This window comes from Cyprinodon tularosa, unplaced genomic scaffold (assembly GCF_016077235.1).
Source record: "Cyprinodon tularosa strain WSP-4 unplaced genomic scaffold, ASM1607723v1 ctg542, whole genome shotgun sequence".
NCBI lineage: Eukaryota > Metazoa > Chordata > Actinopteri > Cyprinodontiformes > Cyprinodontidae > Cyprinodon > Cyprinodon tularosa.
This window is the reverse complement of record NW_024039277.1, coordinates 69,107-91,650: the sequence shown is the minus strand read 5'-3', so window position 1 is coordinate 91,650 and position 22,544 is coordinate 69,107. Positions and strand designations below refer to the sequence as shown.

The window sequence follows — 22,544 nt, the reverse complement described above, 5'->3', positions numbered from 1 at the left end:
GGCTCTCCTGCTAGTCTTAATACTTCAGTGTAAGTAACATCAATATTCAGCCTTCCTGTTGTCTGGTTAATGTTCCAACCGCATGGTAAAATGAACTCATCTGTCAAGGAAATTGATGGAGATTTCTGCAATTTGAATCACTGTTTGCCATTTGTGATTTTTTTTTTTTTTTACTGAAAGTAGAACACACCCTTTTGCAACCTGCACGCTCTGCCAGAGCTACTGTCGTGTGAATGGTATAGGTTTATCAAGAGCAGGGTTTTCCCCAGGAAATCAGAGTAGGTGGTGGGTTCAGCCGTGCTTCGTGTGCCACCTCACTGGGACTGAGTGTGTCACGCAAAAGCTAAACGTCTCTGATCTTGGGGATCAGCTAATTTGATCTGAAGTATTGTCCCTCCTGTTTATTTTTTTTTTTCAGGTCTTTGGTTGCTCCTTCCTTTGTTCACCTCTTTCATCTCCCTCATGACCACAAAGTCTCCATCACAAACACAACCCAAGGTTCAGCCTGTTATCCCAACTCCCAACGTTCCTCCTCAACCCAACATCATACCCTCACCTGTGCTGGTACGGCTCAACTACAGCTTGTGCACATCTCACTGTCTGTCTTGGTTAATGTGATTTCTACTTTTCTGTAAAATTGATTCTCCCATTTTACAGATTTGTTCTGTAAGACACGAAAGAATGTTAAATCCCCAAACAAATTGTGATAATGGGGAGTAAACAGCATATAAAAAAGGCTATTATTGCATTAGTTTTGGGGAGGAACTCTTTTCATATATTAACTTTTTGTAAACATAAATTTTTTTTATTATTTTTTTAACAGTGTCCTGTCTGGCAATGTGGCAATAAGAATAATTGTCTTGATGCCAAAAAGAGCCCAACAGATTTTACTATCACAAGTGTAGCAGTATGGCAGTTGCCATATTGCTCCACTTGTTTCATGCATATAAATTGCTTTATTATAATTATGCAGGGAGTTTTACAGTTTATATGGACACTGCAATGTAAATATAACAGAAGAAGAAAAAGAAAAGAAAAAAAAAAGAAAGCGTTTCAAATGGAAACTTGAATTTAACTTTAGTGCAGACCTCATTTTCCCACAGTTACAGTCAGAGTTCTAAGTAGTGAAAATCAAGGATGACCAAATTCAGTACTTTACATTTTTAATGAAGCAACTTGATGTACCACAGTTTAAACCTCTGCAAAGCATTAGTTAAAGGTATAGTGGATGGCTTCCTTTTTCCAGGTGGATCATCAAAATACTAATTGTCAATCATTCTAGTGATACGTTTACGTAAGGCCTTCTTATGTACTCGTCCCCATTTTCACTTACCGGTGGTGAGTCTGACATAGAGGACAAATTGCAAATCTTCTTTTGGAAAGTAAGCTTGTATGAGCGATACAAACAGCAACTATTAATCAGAGCGTGCACGAGGAGAATTGGGCTCGCACATGCTCTCGCACACGTTTAAAAGGCGTTGCCTCTTGGGAGCAGGTACAGGGTTGTACATGAGCATTTTTTTTTAAGAGGGTGGGTCTTTTCAAACATTTTCGAAAATCCTTTATTTTACCTTTAATTATATTTATTAATGTTTCATTTCCACAATCAAACATGGAGGTGTTAGTATTACAGTCTGGGCTACTTCAAGACTGATTAATTGCTGTAATGACTCATGAAATCTGCTTTCTTGCTGAAAATGCTGACGAGAATGTTTGTCCATTTGCTTTTGGCAATAAGATCAAGCTCACTTAGATATTTCAGCAAGACAGTAAAAGCAAATTAGTCCCCCTTTAAATGGCTAAAACAAATGACTAAACTTTTTTTTGAGTAGCCTTGTCAAATTGAAAATTTATTTATTCAAATGCCCTCAATTGTAATGTCTTTGTTTCCAAATAGAAGCTGGTTTTTGCATTGATTCTAAGAAAAATGGATTGTTGGTCTCATTGTCGCAAAAGTGTCATGTGTTTTAGGTTTGCTCACACTGCTTTTGTTGTCTTGTTTTCCACCTTCATATGATTTAAAGTCATCTTTCTTTTTAACCAGGATCCAGTTGTAATTTCTGCTGCTGTAGAAGCAAAGATGCAGCAGTTTCTGGTAAGGCACATAAACACAAAAGAATGTTTTGGTTTTCTAAACTTCCAAACTGTGATAAATGTTTGTTTTTGCCTTTTTGCAGATGGAGCTTCAGCTTAAACAAGATGAGCTTCTCTCCAAGGTTAGTTTCATTTATTTTTTTGTTCATCTTTTTTTTCTAACAGCTTATAAAACAATACAAGACAGTGATGGTATAGGATTGTGTTTTTGTTTATTAAAAATGATTAAGAGCCCGTAACATGATAAATCTCCACAGACTTGCTTTTCTAGCATTAAAGGTAATTAAATATGCATTTAAAGGGCCGTAAATGCAACTTTCTTTTTGGTGTGTTTTGTTCAAGAAACTTTAAGATTCGACTTAATGACTCCATTTCCCATGCACGCATCATGAAACAAGAAAACAGAAAATGATGCAATTTTAACTCCTGAATAAACTTTGTTTTTAACTAGACTGAAGGCACCAGGTTAAAATTCACATCAAAAAATTAGCTGAAAAAGTCTTGGCCTAATCACAATCTGATCTTAATCTGATCAACTTTTTCTATTGTTTGCAAAACAAAATCATCTAGTTAAGTTTACACTCACCTTAATGATACAATTGAGGTTACAGTATTGCGACATCTAGTGCAAAAATTATGTAATTGCAGGTTGGTAGTTTCTGTTGCTTTAGATAAACTCTGGTCCGCTATTCTTTGAATTCAGTTAATTTGGAGGATCTTCAAACCTGTGAATTTTCTAAGATCATGCCACAGTTTCCCTGTAGGATTGAAATCTGGACTATGACTAGATCGCTCCATAATTGCATTATGTGTTTGAGCCATTCATCTAAGAGGATATGAGTTAAAGGTCACTGGATAGAAAGCATACATTATAGTTGGATAAATTATTGTCATACCTCAGGTCCTATGAGCAGCATAGATACCCAGAGCATCACTCTACATCACCAAGCCTTACTCAACATTCTGCTTTTTCTAAAATGCTGCTATAGTTTGAGCACAGATGAAACGGCATACACACCTTCCTAAGGTTCCCCTATTGTTTAGCTAGACTGATATATATATATATATATATATATATATATATATATATATATATATATATATATATATATATATATATATATATATATTTTTTTTTTTTTTTTTTTGTGTGTGTGTGTGTTCCAGGGATCATCAAGTTTTTTCCCTGTTAAACGTACAACAGGCCCTTTGGGTTTGTTTTTTTTTACCAACAGGTTTTTCTGTTGTAGGACTGCTGGATGTTAATTCCAGTTTCTCTTTTTGAGTCATGAGTTAGATGAGACCTGCTCCACTTTAGTGTCCTTCTGAGTTCTTTTATAACCTCCTTCATTGGTCATCAGTTACTCCTGGAGTTGTTTTGGCAGACTAACTGCCCCTGGAAGTGTTTACCACTGCTCTGGGGCTTCTCCATTTATGGACGTTGCTTCTTATGAGATTTACTGGAGTCCCACTGCTTTATGAAGTGGTAAAACCCTTCCAGACTGAAAGCTTTTCCCCACTTTATAAGGACTCTATTTCTCATTTAATTTTGAATTTCTTTTTTATTTTACATTAAGAAATCACATATTTCTATTGGGATTTGCTTACTTCAAGTTGTTAGACAGGTGCTGTTTAACTGATTTTAAAGGAGTAATCTGGGCTGCATATGACCAGAAACCAAGCTCTGCTCTTAGAAAACGTTGGTTAATCATAGTTAATTCATAACTGAACTTGAAGGATGATTACTCATTCCACATAGTGCCAACTTAGTTTAGATGTTCCTTTCCCCAATTAAATAAAAACTGCATTTTGTCTATATCTAAGTGTATTATAATCTTTAAATTGTCTGAAGCATAACAGTAATTAAATAAGTTCAAACAGCATTAATCTGTATTGGGGGGTCCTTTTTCTTAGCATTCTGTGTGTAGCTCCAGATTACAGGAGTCACATTAAAAAGCTACATTTTGTTTTCACAGCAAGGAGCAGTATTCACAATCACCAATTTACTTCCAGATCTATATGATGACAATCTCTGGTTACACTATACCTCTTCAGAAATCTGTTCAACTCCTTTATATACTTTTTCCCCTTAGCTGAAGGAGAAACATCAACTGGACGTGGATTTTATGAAAGCAAAATTGGAGGCTGCGGACTCAGACATTCGCCGTAACCTGGAGAAGGAGATTTCTGGTCTGGGAAAACAGATAGCAGATTACCAGACAGACAGCCGCTCTGCTACTGCTAGCCTCAGCTCCAAGATCCAAACTCTGGAGACCCAGAATGCTAAGGTAACAAAGTTGATGTATTTATGTCTAAACAACAAACTACACAAAGAAGTTAGATTCTGTGTTTCTGTTTGTTCTTCTCATGATTTCTCTGTGTCCTCTGTTTTTTAGCTGTCCCAGGAGCTATCATCCATCCAGATAGCAGCCACTCCAACCCCTTGTCCTGAAACCGACACCCTCTCCGTCCACAATCAACTCACACCAGAGCTCCAACAGGCCTTGGAGAAGTGGTTTACTGATCGTATCAAGGTATGTGGTGCGTAAATAATCACAAAACTATAAAATCAAAAATGTTACTTACAGGTTGCTCCAATTGTCAACCAGGAACAGGATGCAGTCATGGTTGGAGACAAAGGAGGCTGCTCAGAGTGCAGACGTCCCATGGCAGACAAGATGGCAGACTTTGCTCTTGAGACTCAAGGTGTGAAGACTAATTTAATACCTGCTGCAAGTATCTCCATGTCCTTAAATGAGTTATCATTATGTCCAACAATTAGTGTTTGTTACAAATACATTCTGCTGTTTGTAACTGATGTATTTTGTAATTGTAGACAGAAATGGATCTAAGTTTGATTTCATGTCATGATTTTCATTTAGTTTGTTCATCTTATTTATTCTGTGTGTGCCTTAAGGTGCCAGCATTGTCAGCACACGGTGTTCAGAGACGTATCGCATTCGATCAGCATGTGTGACTCTTTTTGGTTTTCCTCTCTGGTATCCATCTGAAAGCCCACGGACTGTCATCCAGGTACAGATTTCCGTGTTTGCTTCGTAGGGAAAGACGAGCATTCCCAGGGTTGCTAACAAGCCTGCCGTCTCCTTCCATCCCAGGGTTACCCGGTTCTCCTTCCAGGGAAATGTTGGGCATTCCACGGAGTCCAAGGCAACCTGGTCATCTCTCTGTCACACCCCATCACCATAAGTCATGTGACTCTGGACCACCTGCCACGCTACAACTCCCCCACCGGCCACATCAACTCTGCACCGAAAGACTTTGAAGTCTATGTGAGTGTTTTGATGGTCCACAACAGCAGCACTTGGACTACAAAGTAAAAAAAAAAAAAACGTTCATATTTGGAAAATGATGGAACATTGAATCCTACAATGTCCCTATCACTCATCTCTAAATAAAGAGCTTAACCTCTAGTGTTGACAAAGTCAGTGTCCTCACCTGCAAAGTGTTATGGATCATTTGGACTTGCTATCATCATCCATCGTATTGATTCACCTTTATATCTCAAAAAGGACCCACAATTAGAGCAACTTTCTGAAGCTTTAAGGTCATGCTTGTTTCTTTCTCTGTCAGGGGTTGAAAAACGACACAGAAGAAGGAACTCTGCTTGGGACGTTTACTTACGAGGAAAACGGAGGGTCAACTCAGACATTTAAACTACCTGTAAGTCCAATCTCCTCTATATAAACATAATCATAAGGCTCTAACACAGTGATTAGTCTAGATGGGGGGTACATTCTCAAAGAATGTAACCATTTAAAATGGTTTCTCAGATTTGGAAATGAGACATTGAAATCATCCAGAGTTGTTTGGTTGTTTAGACGACCTATTGTCTTGATTTTACCTGAATGCTGTTAGGAAAACCCCAGCTAATTAAAGTACACTCCTCCAAATTGCAGGTTTTATGACAGCGTGGCTGTCAGCAGAGGCTTCTTTCCTACTTGTGATGTTTACATTCTGCTTGATGTGATTAATTCAAATGCGTGCAAATTGGAATACTTAGCTTATTTCTATTGGTAAATGCTAAAACACTTTGTATTTTCTCCACTGTAGCTGCATGAGAAAACGTCCCACATGGCAAACATTAGCTGCTGTCACTTTTTTTTAAGTTGTGCAGTTGAACATTGCATTATTTTCTCACAAAAAGCCTTGGAATGTAATATTCCACTAATCATTACTAATCCCTCTGCCTGTTCTTTCTTTCTCACACAGACCCCCAACGACGCAGTGTATCGGTTTGTTGAGCTGCGAGTTCTCTCTAACTGGGGTCACGCCGAGTACACATGCCTGTACCGCTTCCGTGTTCATGGAAAGATCGCCTCCACATAGGCGTACCTCTGCATCACTCGCCTAAAGACACGAAAGTTCTCATTTTAAGTCTGATGAGTTGCAGACCAAGTGATCCTGAAAAGCTGTGGAGTATTGTTACTCATGTGACACAGCTGTATGGAAAACAGCAGGTATTTGATTTGTTTTTTTTTGTGGTTTCATCCAGTAATGCTGAAGTTACAGACATCATTGGGAAGCTAATTGTGCAGTGCACATTTGGCTTTTCAGTTCTAAGATTAAAGGTATAACAAAAAATCTACCTAGTTAGAGCTTTGAACGGCATAAGATTCTGGTAACCTTATGCTTGTAATCCTGCCACTAGATCATGTTTAATATTTTGTTACTGATCGTTTGTATTTATGAGGACTTTCCTGCTGCATAGGCCTCCAATGCATATATGAGAACTTTTCTAGTTGTACCTTAATTAGTAGTATCCAGACTGAATAAATCTGAAAAAAATAACATTTTTACTTTTTCTAAAATGCAGCTTATAACTAATTACAGGTTACAGATTATGTTGAACGCTAAACACATTTCAACATGTCTTCTTTTTATAAGAATAATGAAGGTCTAGTCTGTTCAAACTTTATTTGCACCTTTTTAAAAACAATCTTTGATCACTGCGGTGATATTCCCCTTTTGACTGACTTGTAAAAATAATTGAAGGCAGCAGTGAAGCATGTTTATTCAGTATTGTTTATTAATAACTTAAATTTGATTGACTATTCTACAAAGAATAATGGTATTTATGCAGCTTTTTATCATCAATTTGCACTCTTCCAGTAGACTCTAGTGTGCTGTTTTTTGTTTTATTTTTGGTACTTAAGATACTTGAATAACCTTGTTGCTAACCTCTTTTATAAGACGCCATGCTAAAGGCATGAAAGATCTCTTTCTGCTTCCTTGTACAGAGGATTTTATATGACCTTTTCAACCTGAAATGAAAGGTGTTTTTATTTGATAGACAATAATATATATGTAAATTTATATTAGATTTGCTTTGAATATTGAAAATCCTGATAAAAGTATTTTTAAAGATTCCGATGTTTCATTTCAATCTGTTAATTGGCAGGACTTTCAGCAGCTTTTTGTTGATTTATATGTTGCACAGAATATTTGAATTTGATTGAGAAGAATGTTTAATACTTTACTCTGTGATGCACTAGATGTGTTATTGTAATTTGTTTTAATTCATCGGTTCAAATTCGCACAAAACAAAAACTCAGGATCAGAATAAATGTTTTTTTTAATGTTTTGCTTTTTAATTGAAAACTTAATCAGAGAGTTTTCAATTGATGCAAAGTTTATGTTTTAAATTGTTTTGATGGCTTAATCATTACCACCCTTTATAAAAAATATTACTGCACAAAAAATTGTTTGGAATAGTTAATTTAACAGGCTCTATCTTGGTGATTACAATCTAATGGCATTTTATATATATATATATATATATATATATATATATATGTATGTATGTATGTATGTATATATATATATATATATGTGTGTATATATATATATATATATATATATATATATATATATATATATATATATATATATATATATATATTTTGCATCTTCATCCTTTTCATTCTCATATCAAACTAGGAATGAATAAAGTAAAGGAAATCTTAGTCTAAACTAAACTTTCTATTTTTATCATTTTAATAGTTTGGTTATTCATGAACACACTTTACTAAACGATGTATGTCTGTCTAAATAAAGTAATTAACTCTTAATTGTAAATCTTGTTTATTAAAGGTATTGTGGAGGACTTCTGCAAATTTTTTAAAAGACCCACCCTCTCCACTTAAAAAAAAAAAAAAAAAGCATGCTCCTGAGAGGAGACACCTATTAAACGTGTGCGAGAGCATGCACAAACCCATTTCTCCTCGTGCACGCTCTGTTTAAAAGTTGGTGTTTGCATCACTCATAAAGCTTACTTTCCAAAAGAAGATTTTTTCACTATGTCAGACTGAGTACTGGTAAGTGAAAATGGGGAGGAGCAAATAGGACAGCCTTACGTAAACATTTCACCAGAATGATTGACAATTAGATGATGCACCCGGACAGAAAACATCCTCCATTATACCTTTAACAGCATGCTGTTTTATATCTTCTTTGCTTTTTTGTTGTTTAATTTCTTGTCCTGTTCTTCCACAAAGCATTTAAATAAATAAATCTTTGATAAACATGAAAAAAATGCGTTGTTTGACTTTTTTTTTTAATTAAGTATACAGGGGAAAACTTACCAATATGTTTACATTTGAACTTCATTAATTTGTTTGTAATAATGTTTTATAAAGGACTATAACATGTGTCTATGTTTTTTAAGCCTGTATTCTTTTTTTACATATATACATTTTGAACCTCCAGCTAATTTGAAACATTTTTGTCTCATTTTGATATCAATAATTGCCATAAACACATAGTTGAAGGTCTAATGTTTCCTTTAAAAAGAAAAGATAATTGCAGGAGATCAATTATATTTGAATAAATAAGGACATTTTTGCATTAAAATAGTTGCACATGAAAAACTTTTTCGAGGAAACTGAAAAAGAATCTAAACAGTCAAACAAAATTAGTTTTCGGGGGCGAGTGCAGGTGTTACTCTTAGTGCAGCTGACTCTTTTTGAAACTTTTTCTTTCTTTTTGCGGAAGCTCAAAACTCATATTTAATCCTGTTCTCCTTCATATGGTGATACACACAAAGAGAGAAAATATGTACACTTCTCAGAGAACATTTACACAAACACATCAGTGTCCACGGTGGACTTCCCTACGTTAGTCAAAGCACTACAGTAACACCTTGCATTAGATTTCTCATTTGCCTTCCTTACATCAGCTGTTTACAGCTTGAGGTTACATCAGTAAGATGAAGCTTCAGCTGCAGCGCTAGATATGATACTCATGGGGAAATCATCATGCTGTTGGCGAAAAGTGGAAGAGTCGCTAATGCTATGCAGTAGATAGTAAATTACTGGATGTGGGAGTACAGTTCATAGAGAATAAATATATATATTTTTTTTTTATTAAAAAAAGCACAACAAAAAAAGATTTGAAAAATAAGTTTTAAGCTTGTATAAAATAAACCCGCCCTTCCATATCCATGCCACCCAATCAGCTGATATCATCTGAGCTTCTTAAGTTCTCATTATTAACCAATTATAATTTAGTTTAATGTTGTGACGATGAATCACATGATCTGAAAAGTGTCCTATCTCCAAAACTGTGCATTAGTCCTTGTAGAGGGAGCTATTTGTTCCAACAGTACCACTGCTGTGTTGAGGTAAGATGTGACACGCTTTAACAGGTTAGATATGAATAATAAACCAAAACTTTGACGTAAATTCTTCTTTCTTAGCATTTTATTTATTACCTTTCTGCTTTACAGTGAACTTTCTACAATGTCGAACAGCAGCCATTACAACAACTCTACCAGCAGCGTGGGTGGGCGCGTTCGCCCTCTGTGGTATCATTACCCAGAATGTGTGGTGGCCCCTCAGCCCTTTGTCTTCTACTTTGTGGTCAAGGTGTTCAACTTGGTCGTTGGGACGCCGGGTAACATCTTTGTCATCTGGCAAATCATTTCAAAGAAGAAGAACACCTCCACATCTGACATCTTCATCTTCAACCTGGCCGTGCTGGATGCTTACTTCTGCTTGATGAGCACAATAGAGATGGTCAACAGGCTGGAGCTGGGTGACGAGAAGATCTGGATCTTCCAAAGGTTTGCATATGGAGTGAAAGACCTGGCGCCACTCTTTCTTGTAAGTCTTTTAAAAAGATATTTAAGCGTCTTTTATTTCTTACCAAAACGAGGTCAAACAAAGGCCCTAAAAAAATAGAAGCTGAATTTAACAGACACTTGACATTCTTTCTGAATGTGTTCTAATCTTTTATTTATAAAATTATACATGTTATTAAACATCCTTTTTCAAATGAGGTTGTTAAACTAAATTACTTTTAAACGAATCCTAATCTTTTAACTTTTTGCTTTTTTTAAATTATAATCCCAGATTTCTGAGTATTCTACTTTCATTTCATGTTTCGGACCAAAGTAGAAATCAGTTGTGGAAAGAAAAAGCTTTGATCAGAAACGTTGAATTATTAGAAACCTGCTTACTGTGTCCATCCTTGACAATCCTACAACTCATGATAGGGATGGTGCTCCATACCAGTGCTAAGTACTAATACTTGTACTTGCAAAACACAACCTAATACTCTGTACTGATAGCAATAATATGTTTGACAAAGATCACAGAATCAATACAATTTAGTTTCCTAGCTGCTGCCAACAAGAGGCGCTTACCTGTTGGGGAAAAAAAAACCTTCTACCGGTACTGCAACCAAGCTGTTCTTGATCCAACATCTGACTTTGTCTGTTTAGCATTTCAGAAAAAAGATAAAAACTTTTGAAATTTGGCAAAACTTTTTTTTTAGCACCTATATCAGTACTCGGTATCAGCAAGTACTTCAATGTCAGTACCTGTACTCAATTAGAAGAAATCAGGTATCAGGACATCCCAATTGGATGATGGCAAGTCCTGTTATTTATCCAACTCAGTTGTTTTTTTCTATCTTTGCAGATTCTGTTTTGTTTTTTATTTTGTTTTTTACATAAAGTTAATTACTAACTTCAGGACAATGAAAGCGGGAGGTCTCCACCATCCAGCAAGAAATCAAAGCTTAGATCAGTGTTAGTGTGTTTAATTGGCCTAATCAAAGTTCAGACCTAAATCCAGTCAATAGTCTGGGATAAGACCTGTTTTTTGTTCTTCTATGGAGTAAACATACAACAAAAGACCTATAGCTATAACCGCAGAAAGAAGTCTTTCTATAAAGTATTGATTTGGTCAATCTAAATGGAAACCAAATTTCTTAAGAATAATCCGCAAAATGTTGATTTTTATAAAAATCCACTTAAGTTAGTGGTTCTAATGCATAAGATATGGCATCCCAAATTACAACATAAAAATGCACTGTGACTTCTCTTTAAAAGCCTAAAAATCTAGATTACATAAGAGATATGCCTATAAACAGGACTATTCTGTTTAGTTCCTTGTTACCACATTTTGGGTTGTGTGCTCTTTCCAATAAATAGTTGATGCCAGATTACTTCATTTTGATAAATACTAACTCTCTGTGTGCCCTCAGGTGTGTATCTGTGTGGATCGCTACATGGCTGTAGTACATCCCGTGTTTTTCTCTACTTACCAAGAGACCGTCACCAGAATTCTCATTTGTGTTGTAGTCTGGATGTTCATACTGCCCTACAGCATCATTAAGGGGGTTTGGGGAATTATGAGCGTGAGTGGCATCTTCGGTGGGGTCATCCTCTTTGCATTTGCCGTAATGTTGTTCTGCAACATCTCCGTCATCTGGGTCCTTCGTCACTCAGTGGCGGGAAAGGAAACAATGCACCCAGTAAAGAAGAGAGCCTTTAAGATGGTGCTGAAGAATTTGGGAATCATTGTCTTCAACTACCTGCCACCTGTGGCCTTCATGCCCTTTGTGTCTTATTACACGTATTTTGAGTACCGCTGTCAGATCAGCATCAGCGTGTTCTCCATCATGGATCTGAGCTGCAGCATTGAGCCACTGCTTTACGTCACAAAGATGGATGGACCGAATTGTATGTGCTGCAAGAAGGCCTCAGAAACGCCGACTGATGTCAAGGTTTAAACAATAAGCAAAGCTCTCCATATTTACTGACACCCCAATGGCAATGACATCTGCAAGGCTTAGAAGAAATTGTAGCTATGGAGACCAAGAGAAATACATCCACACATTTATTTAGTTAAAAGAAGGAGTAAAGTAAAACTTTAAAATTAGAAAATGTAATTCAAATAATATTTCAAATAGTTTTTTTTAGGTACAATTTTGCCCTGAACTTAGAAAAGATGCCATCTAATTGTTTTTTCTAAGTATTTTATTCTGATACAATGCTGCTGCAGTGAAACATTGATTGACTTTAAACCGTCTGACACACCTGTACCAATGATAGCAATAAATGTAGAGGGTATTGTAACTACCTTTGTTAGATTTTTTTTTCTTATGAAAGGAAAATATTTCTTTCTTACCTGGCAACGCTACTATTGTGTTTTTCATAACTGCAAATCCCCAAGTTTTACTTTGATCTGTTTTAGTGACTTGGATCGGATATTTTGTCCATCAGAAAGTGGTTCTTATTATAAATCCAATATGTATGTTGCAGCTGTAGATGAACAGATTTATGGGTGATGAAGAAGTTAATTTTTCTTTTTTTTTTTCCTCTATTAAGAATTTAGATGATTAATGCAATAAATCTGTTGTGTTACTCAACCACCTAATGAACATTTGGAATGTTTCAAATCAAGAATGGAAATAGGAAATATGCTAAAACAAGAACTGATTCAATATTTTAATTATCAAGAAAGAAAGCATTTTAATCTGATTCACATCCAAGTTGGGTTGAAAATTGTCAATAAATGCTGTGAAGATCACCTCTTCAAACTCTTTTTCTGTCTATATCGCAACCTGTGTAGACTTTTATTATATAGGTTTTATTTATACATTAAACTTAATGAGCATCAATCTAATTTTTACACAGGCAGATAAAGTTCATTCAAAACTAAAATTATTCAAAAACATTTTAATAAAGCATGCATTATTCTGTTTTATTTTACACAGTAAAAAAAAAAGATTTTTTTTTTATTTACATCTGTTTATTCGTTGGCAAAATCAAATAAATTAGGATTTAAAATATCAAAGGCTTTTTATTAAACCCTACTTCAGAAGGTAAAAAAAAGAAAAGACCTTTAGACAGATTTTTTGTTGATCTTTGCTGCTGCTGAACGTCTAACTGCAGGATGTTATGTCACTCTGTGAGGTATAATGATAGCCTGAAGCAGATTGGGATTTATAACACTTAACAGGCATTTCAATTTAGCTTCATGACTAGAGATGCTCAGTGGGACTAATTAGAAGTGATGTAATGAGTGGTCATATAGTTTATGTAATGTAGTTTATGTATAATGATTAACTAAACATCTAATTAAAAAAGAAATGCACCCATCTAATTATATATAGAAACAATTATCCTTGTTCAATTTAATTTGAAAGTTTTTTTGCATATGTTTGCAAGCATTGTGTTGAATATACAATACAGAAGTCAGAGTAGAAATTAAACTTTTTTTATTTTCAAAAATAGCTATTTTAAAGGCTGAATTAACTGACATGTTAGAGGTTGTAAACAGACAACATTTCCACATGTTTTCCTTTTAAACGTATTAAGATATTAAATTCTTCATATGGTCACAGACAGATTATTTATATGCATTTTCTGGATGAAAATATGCATACAGTTCTGATTGGTCAAAGAATCTGATAATGCAGATTAATAATTTTGTTTAAAATGATTTAGTTGGAATTAAAGTGCTTGCTTCTTTGTTAAGCTTTAGTGATCTTAGCATGCATCATCTTCAGGGTATCTGAGTCAGCCTCAGGTCCATCCTCTGAGGTGACATAACCAGGGTAAATGGGGTGGAACTCCGTAGACCGAGGTGCTGCAGCATCTGAAGATGCCCCTGATGATGAAGGTTGCAGCAGCGGTATCAACTTGGCGTGAGCGTAGTCGATTTCAAAACCTTCGAAGATAAGCCCCACCCCCCAGGCACCGAGTCCCTCCTCGAGAAGCAGCGATACCTTCTTGGTGGCCAGCACCAGAGCTTCATAATCCCCTCTATCTAATCTAAATATGTCAGAGGTCAGAGGTCGCCGTGGAACCAGCACAGTGAAGCCGGGGGAGTTGGGGAACGGGGTGAGAAAGGCGACATGGCTTTCATCCTCCCACACACGCCACTGCTGCTCCTCCCCACGAACGATGCGTGAGAAAAGGCCGGCGTGAGCTGGATCTTCCCCAAGGAAGGTATGGTCAGGCGGGGCGTCGGGGAGCAGCAGCTTGGCTCTGATTTTGTGCTGAATCTCAGTCAGGCTGGCATCACTCCATCGGGGTGCAGTCTTGGAGGTGCAGTACCCCGGGTCATGAGCATTGTGCTCCTCTTCTCCAGCCAGGTGGGGGCGCCACTCGACATCCAGACCATGAAGTGGCAGGACACGGATCTGTAAAATATGATCCAACTGCTTTAATTTAAAACACACAAAAATCCTTAATTCTACTAAAAATAATGAACCATAATACAAGATACTAATAAGCTGTTATAATAATCTAGTTTTATCTGTTTAGGATAGACCTAAGCAAAATATTTTGATAAGAAACTGCTAAATCTAATAGAGTTCTAAGGTAGAGATGCATAGATCCAGGTTTTTCCAACCCAGTCCGATATCAATACTTGAGCTGAGCGCATCGGCCGATATTGGATACTTATCAGAGTCGACTGCTGAATGAACGAATCATAAACCCCGCCACGTGAGTGAAGGCTTTAGCCTTGAAATATACATTGTTGACAAAAGGTAAGAAATGATTTATTAACAAATAAGTAGTAAAAAGAAAGAAATAAGAGTTATTAAAGTGCACTGGATTGTATCTCATTTATCTGATCCTTATAATTAGTCAAAATCGGAGCTGATATTCAAACCAGGTATCTGATAGGAAGAAACTTTGTTAAGTAGAATATTAACGTTTAATTGTTCTGCTTAGCTGGTTAACGAATGGCACCCAAAATACCCCCATCAGTAGTTTCAAAACTTAATTAATAGATAGAGCTCATCTAGTTTGGCCTAACATTTACTTTACAACAGGAACAGCTTGACAGATGTGTCTTTTGAAGTTTGCATTGATTGTTTTCTAAAAAATGACCTTAATAGGAGTGGTGGCTTCTCACTCTCTCACTGTTTTTATGTCAAAAACATGCTTCTAAAGAGCTAAATCTTTCTTTTCAGGAAACAAAGTAAAAGTGTTGTATTGTCTTTTCCATTTAATGGGTGGGGGAGTTTTGATAGTTGGTTAATTTATACTTCAGATAGCAAGAAAAAAAAATCCAATCACTTTTGCACATATGCCTCTCATTCTGAAGGACCTTCCTCCATAGTAACACATAATATATATATATATATATATATATATATATATATATATATATATATATATATATATATATATATATATATATATATATATATATATTTATATATTATTTTTAATATTAGCAAAAACTTTAAATCTTTGTATTCTCTCCCTAGTTTTACTTCACAGTAATTGTCACCTGAGTAGGTCTGTCTCTGTGGGGTCTGCTGATCAGAGCACACCTCCTCACCCCCAGCCGATCACACAGCAGCTCAGCTACGGTCCTCGCCCCCAGCAGCCAGGTTAGATACTCTGACTCAGTGAGGTGGAAGATGCTGCCTCCCTGCCTGCATGGGGCACTGCTCTCCAGGATCACAGAGCCTGGGGTCCAGGGTTTGGGATTTAGGTAAGCCACCAGCCCCTCCGACTGCCAGATTACATGACGGCAAATAGCGGAGGACATGCTGTAGAGTCAGGAGATAAAAGAAAAAAATAAGGTTTGAAACAAATGTCAATTTGTATTTTAGATCAATTCCATCTTAGATAAAACAGGATTCAGCAGAATTTTAATAAACAATGAAATAATGTAGCTTAAAAGTATAATAAATATGAACAGCTCTGAACTGAAACACATGGGAAGCCTCTTCTATAAAAAATAGAAGAAAAGCAGAGATATGACACCAAACACTTACATCTGTCGAAATTTCATTTTGAAACTCCTCATGACTCAGCTTACAGTCATCGTACTTCCAGGCCACAAGACTGAACATTTCCCACATTAGATCAGCACATGTGACTGATGATTGGGGGGGATCATCTAGTCTATGCATTTGCACTTTGGTTTCAAATAACAACTAATTAATAGATAAGTAACTAAAAACCAACTAGGAGATTTATGGAGAATGATCTTCATGACAGAGGCCCATCAATAATAAATGTCAGTCTTCTGTCTAAAGCTCCTAATGAGCTCAAATAACCTCAATAACAGGAGGATTTTACTACAGAAATGTGTTTTTCTTTTGTTATAAAGTTTGATCTGGTGTAAAAAAAAAAATGGAAGTTTAAAAAAATTGTAATACTCTGTTAGTAACACAAACTTAATTTAACAAGGAAGAAAAATGAATGACAGGCTCTGATTAAGGCTGGGTTAAAGCAGCAGGTTTCCTACACCAGTGTCTGCATTGATCATGATGCAAAAAAGAACCATCATGAAGTTAAAGTAAAGACAATGTTGACAAAGGGGCAATAATTAGGGCATAAAGAGCCTATAAGCTCTCGGATCGCAGAGAATATTAGTGACTTGCAGGCAAATGAAGCATTTCATGGCTGTATTTGAAAACAAATTTGTTTTATTTCCGATAGAATAATATTTTTTATATCTAAAGGCGCATATTTAGCTGTGATTTCACAAAGTCATCAGCTGGAGGTTGCTGTAATGAGTCAGAAGTTCAAAGATTGGACTTACCTGCAGAATAAAAGCCTAACTCTGCAGGAATTAAATACCATCCAAGAGGTAAACCCTGCAACTATTTATTCAATCCGTCTGGAAGGTTTGTGCAAAAACACAAAAGGTGAAAATATTCAAGGCTTCCGGCAACAGATGCCTAAGACTGAATGTTCGCTGTGCCTAAAGGAACAGGCGACATCAATGTGTTCATGGTTCATATCGGTTCAGAGACAGCAGAGCGGACTCAACCTAGCGCGAGGCATCACAGGAACCGGAAGTAACCAACCGGTAGCAAATAACAGACTGGGTGCTAAAGTAGCGAATGCACCGTGGATGCCTCTTAAAGGCGGGGTAGAAGGTTTTGATTTATCTGGGGGGTAGAGACAGCAGAGCTAACCCGCTCTTAAAAAAAATAATAAAATATGAGAACATTTTTAACTGACTGAAAATCAAAGTAAACGTGTCTATTTTTTCTACAGCCCCCCCTACTGCTCAGATGGAAATATGACAGCTGGTAATCTTATTATCAGAGCACTAACAGCCTATTAATGCATCAAATATCCTCAGGAAAACATAATTGAAAATGACAATAAATCACTTATTATTCTCTCAGAGGTACAGAGGTCTTAAACATGTATACTTTGGAATATAATTAATAAGATTTAGCTTATTAACAGTATAAATCTGATACATGGACTGAGCGTATTGGCCGATATCTGATTTAGATCAGATACCACTGTTGAGTCAATTGCCCGCAAACTACTTGAGGAAAAGAATCATGCTTGACATAAAAATTGTCAAAAGAAAGTAAAAAATATTGGAGGGGTCTGAAATTGTCATCGTAGGTGCATGTCCACTGTGAGAGACATGATCTAAAAAAAAAAAATAACAGAAATCACAATGTATGATTTTTTTATTATTATTATTTATTTGTATAATACAGCTGGAAATGCGTATATGAACACCTGAGAAAATCAATGTTAAAATTTGGTACAGTAGCCTAAGATTTTAATTCCAGAGGTCAAACGTTCCCTGTGGTTTTCACCAGGTTTAGATACACTGCAGGAGGGATTTTGGCCCACTCCTCCACACAGATTTTCTCTAGATCAGTCAGATTTCTGGGCTGTCACTAAGAGACACAGAGTTTGAGCTCCCTCTAAAGATTCTCTATTGGGTTTAGGTCTGGATACTGGCTAGGCCACACTAGAACCCTGAAATTCTTCTTACAGATTATGTCTCTCACAGTGGACATGCACCTACAATAACAATTCCAGACCCCTCAATGATTTTTAAGTAGGAGAACTTGCCACTGTGTTGAGGTAATCAGTGGTGCAATCATAAAATTGAAGTCACAATAATTATTGTAACTGCATTGCTGTGCACGATATCAATACAACCTTCTACAGAAGCAGCATAGAGAGTGTTCTGACCAGCTATGTATGGCGTGGGGGTTGCAGCGCTGCAGATTGGTAGAAAGTGAGAAGAGTAATGAGAACTGCAGATAGGATCATTGGGGCTTCTCTTCCCTCCATAAAAGACATTTAATGCCATTGCTGCATTTCCCGAGCCCGTAAGACCCCTCACACCCCCCCCCCCCCCCCCCCACCATGGATTGTTCTCCCTGCTGTCCTCTGGAAAGAGGCCTCGCAGCATTCGATGCAGGTCCAGCAGATTCCTAAACAGTTTCTTCCCCACTACCATCAGATAGTTTAACTGTTGAGAAAACTCAAAATCATTTAACAGATTCTGCATCAAACTGACCATATCAATGAGGTTTTTTTGCAGCACGTTTTTTCTCCCACAATGTTTACATCATACACATGTCAGAGAGCTGTACAAAATGGCGTTTTGTTTTGTATACACTCTGTGTATACACTCTGTGTATACAAAATGACAATAAATATTGTCTAAGCCTAATTAAAAATAAAACTGACTGGATCAGAATGGTGGATCGGCCTCATTCACCCAATATCTGTTGCAGCTAGTTAGTCCATGGGGATGCTTTTTTTGGTTGTGGTTTTTGGTTTCTAGCACATACAATAGCAACACATATTCTAAACTAAAACACACTTTTACTTTTTTGTGATGCTTTTTAAACTCATTTTTATCACATTCAAAGACAACAGAGCCATTGTTGTTTTGAGTAAAAAGTAGCTAAAACTCTTCAGCCTTTAAATATGCATCAAATAGACATTATACAAAATTAGCTTTAAGAGAGTTATATAGCTATCTAAGCTTTAAGACTGATTAAAAGCTTAGTTTAGGTATATAACACAAAACAGTGTATCTGCATACCTAGCCCTCCCTGGTCAAGTAAGGAGAATTTAATTCCTTAAAAAGCATTTTACTTACAGGGGTCATGAAAAGTCTGAGGGAAATCAGAAAATTCCAATATAAATATAATATTTATATCAGTCTACTTTTTTGGCAAATGACGCCTCCAGGCAGTGATACACGTCAGACTTTAGGTGTTTCTTAGTGCAGCCGTCTGTTTGTTGCATGTACCACTGGCCACTCTGTCCGTTTTTTTTTACTGTAAACATGGATGAAAGGGATGAGGACACATCCAACTGTTTGGTCTCAATAATTTCAGATTGAAATAGAAAATAAGAAGACATTTAGTGGAAGAAAATTTGTCGAATAGAAAAGATTTTAACCTCTGCAGTAAATAAATCATCAGTTGACCCTCTCTATCAGTTGTTTCAGTGTAAAAAGGTGGATTGTCATAAAGAATATTCACAAACATTTATACTGGTTGAAATTGTAACATATATGTCCATTGATTTATGCTTGGCTTCGTTCTGCATACAATTGTTTTTTTGTTTTTTTTTTACACAATATTTTACAGAAAAGTGTCATCACACCAAGCTATAATGATGAGAGTGCAGGACCATGACAAACATTGTCACCATAATAGAAAGAAAAGAGAATTTACCAAAAAAAATGGTCTCTGTGTTTTTTCTGTAACTGTGTAAAAGACAGGAGCAGTGAAAATATTACATACCTGAGATGTTGTGTGGTGACACCACTTCATGAGGCATTTTCTCTTTCACCAGGAAATGGCAGGACCTGTTAGGGTGGAATTCAAAAGCAATTTTTAAGATCTGTAAAGAGGTTAAAATACGACGCGAGTCTGCTGATCAAAACAAAAGACTGTAGTCTATTTAAAGCAAATCAAAATACAGCAACAAAAAAAAAAGAAGAAAAAAGCCAATAGCGGTTATAGGCATTTTAAGTCGCCAATTTAAAATGTATTAGCTTCCTCAGTTCCTCTTTCATGCTGCTAGTTTTCAGTTGCATGATTTATCTGCTGTTGAGGAATAATTAGAAGCATTTTTTTATGTTCTTATTGCGATACACGAGAGTAAGAGGCTGGAACTCTTTCCAAAGTTCAAGAATTTAACTTAAATCTAGATCGGATGACAACATTTTAGAGTCAGCCTACAGATGCCATGCAGTTCTTATGTCTTTCGTCACAGATATTCAGTAGATTAGAACATGCATTCATATGAGACTGCAGCTATTAATAATGGAAGTCATTGGAAAACAAGACAGAAAATCCTGGTAGCATATAACTACAGCATTACATACATAGTTTTAGAGATAAAAATACGTAACTGTGCCAATTTATAGCTAGTATTTACTCCTCCCTATTAACCATATACACAAAGTAATAATAATACCATAAAACCTAAACTAAACAACTGCATCTTCTTTATATTTGGTAGCTTATACTAGGTTGATAGTGTAACAGCGTACTGCTACTACCGAGAAAGGAATGTACAATCCCTCGTATCTCTCTGACCTACAAACCTATAAACACTGATGTATGAGGCTTTTGTTCAAAGCAAACCAGAGATTAAATCACTCTCTAATGATCTTTGAAAAAAACCTGATGAACCAGTTAAAATGAACTCACATACTGCTCACTCATAGGCCTTCTACAGGAATGCTATTTCCTACAACTTAATAGAAGTTTGGGCGATTCCTCTTCTTAGACCACTTCACATTATCCTGTATGAACGTATTACTTTCAGAATTCATTTAACTTAAAAAAAAACAGACAAGATAGTCTGCAAGTCTTTTTCTTAAGGTATTATAGCTGTAAATAGTCCCCACTGTTTGCTTTAAAACTAAGTTAAAGACAAATAGGATAAAGTGATGGAATATTTATGTGAACTGTCAGGTCAACGTCTGAATGTAGATTTCTTATTATTTTGGACCTTTTTTTTTTTGTCGTTCTGCTCTTTCCATGTCAGTTCCTAACCATTAGCTGTGTTTGAGAACTGACTCTAGGGGGCACCCTTGGACTACAAAGGTGATGAGCTGTAGGGTAGATCACATTTAGTGTTTTAACCTAATCTTTTAATTATGATCTGCTCTTAATTTTAGTTTTAGTCCTCTCTTTCCACAGAATTTCAAATAAGTGATCACACCTTCATTGACCCAAGGCTGAAATGACTCATGACACAAACACACACCACACCCGCGCACCAATACACACACCCCTCCCACACACACACACACACCAACACACACACACACACATACATACTACGCTACTATTTTTAATCGTACTTATGAGAAACCTCAACTGCTGGTGTTCTTCTGATACTATAGTCTAATACTCCCAAATATGTATAAAATTATATCCATATGTCCTTACACTGGCTATATGCAGCACAGAGAATAGACTTAAAATACTTATCTGAATGGTTTAGCACCACAATACATTAAAGACTTATTATTATCTTATCAATCTTTCAGAACACTCAAGTCTTCCAGTCCCAGTCTACTTCGCATCCCTAGAACCAGTACCAAACATGGAGAACCAGTTTTTTAGGTTTTTCTGCACCTTTGATCTGAAACAAACTCCCACAAACCTAAAAAACAGACGATGTACTGAATTCCTTCAAATCATAACTGAAGACAAACCTGTTAGGGGCTGTCTTTGATTAGGGGTCCGCAAACAATCCAGGTGAAAACCTGCTCTAAACAATATATCTTATCACACATTAAACTTCTCCATATGATTATCATGTGTAACTACTTGATTACTTGTATGACCTTGTGTGATGATTCTGATGATTTGCTGTGTAACTGAAAAAATGCTTTTAAGGATTTTAATGAATTTACTGCTCATTTGTTTTAATGATTTATGGTGTAAAGTACTTTGAACTGCCTTTATGCTGAAATTTGTTATACAAATACCTATTTACTTACTAACTCTTCATGTACAGCAATGTGAGGTAGTCAGTACTAAATAAAATTCTCACATTTCCTGTAAATGTATTTTTCAAAGGTTTTGTAAGAAAGGCTCAAATACAAGTAGAATAACCAAACAAACTGAGTCATACTTTTTGGCTTGTTAACATTTCGTAACAGCCTCATAGTTTTTGCCAGTATCCACACAGAAACACTGGAAGGTAGCTTGAACAAGCGTGCTGACCCACTTTCAAAGAGTAAATCTGTCTTCATAATCTGCAGCCACTGACCCCAGTAATGAGCTCAGCTGCTCAGATATCCTCTGTGGACGATGTCAGCTGAAGACCAGGGTGATGATTCACCTGGTTAGCGAGCACAAAGGGTCAAACTCAGTTAAATTTAGAAATGTCACAAATGTCATTTGTCAGTGTGACATTTCTA

The 22,544-nt window shown here is 36.2% G+C and overlaps 3 protein-coding genes across 4 annotated transcripts; 2 read left to right on the top strand and 1 right to left on the bottom strand.

The window, feature by feature from the left end:
* The first annotated feature begins 420 nt into the window (after positions 1–420).
* On the top strand, positions 421–7,656 carry LOC119796319 (SUN domain-containing protein 2-like). Its single transcript, XM_038304821.1, has 10 exons — positions 421–564; positions 2,045–2,095; positions 2,178–2,216; positions 4,188–4,382; positions 4,491–4,628; positions 4,704–4,800; positions 5,012–5,127; positions 5,211–5,384; positions 5,686–5,775; positions 6,325–7,656. Exons 1-10 carry the CDS (start codon positions 463–465, stop codon positions 6,439–6,441), a joined length of 1,119 nt encoding a protein of 372 aa, XP_038160749.1. The 5' UTR covers positions 421–462; the 3' UTR covers positions 6,442–7,656.
* A 1,982-nt stretch (positions 7,657–9,638) lies between these two features.
* Positions 9,639–13,047, top strand: LOC119796293 (atypical chemokine receptor 3-like). Of its 2 annotated transcripts, none has more exons than XM_038304786.1 (3): positions 9,639–9,733; positions 9,839–10,214; positions 11,602–13,047. In XM_038304786.1, the coding sequence occupies exons 2-3, from the start codon at positions 9,852–9,854 to the stop codon at positions 12,127–12,129; spliced, it is 891 nt and encodes a 296-aa protein (XP_038160714.1). In that variant the 5' UTR covers positions 9,639–9,733; positions 9,839–9,851; the 3' UTR covers positions 12,130–13,047. The 2 variants fall into 2 exon arrangements, with proteins under 2 accessions (XP_038160714.1, XP_038160715.1); XM_038304787.1 differs by having other exon boundaries at positions 9,647–9,757.
* A 556-nt stretch (positions 13,048–13,603) lies between these two features.
* On the bottom strand, positions 13,604–17,184 carry LOC119796292. The gene is made up of 3 exons (XM_038304785.1): positions 16,917–17,184; positions 15,651–15,915; positions 13,604–14,547 (listed from the first exon to the last, which is right to left on the bottom strand). The coding sequence occupies exons 1-3, from the start codon at positions 16,955–16,957 to the stop codon at positions 13,876–13,878; spliced, it is 978 nt and encodes a 325-aa protein (XP_038160713.1). The 5' UTR covers positions 16,958–17,184; the 3' UTR covers positions 13,604–13,875.
* Positions 17,185–22,544: the final 5,360 nt, after the last annotated feature.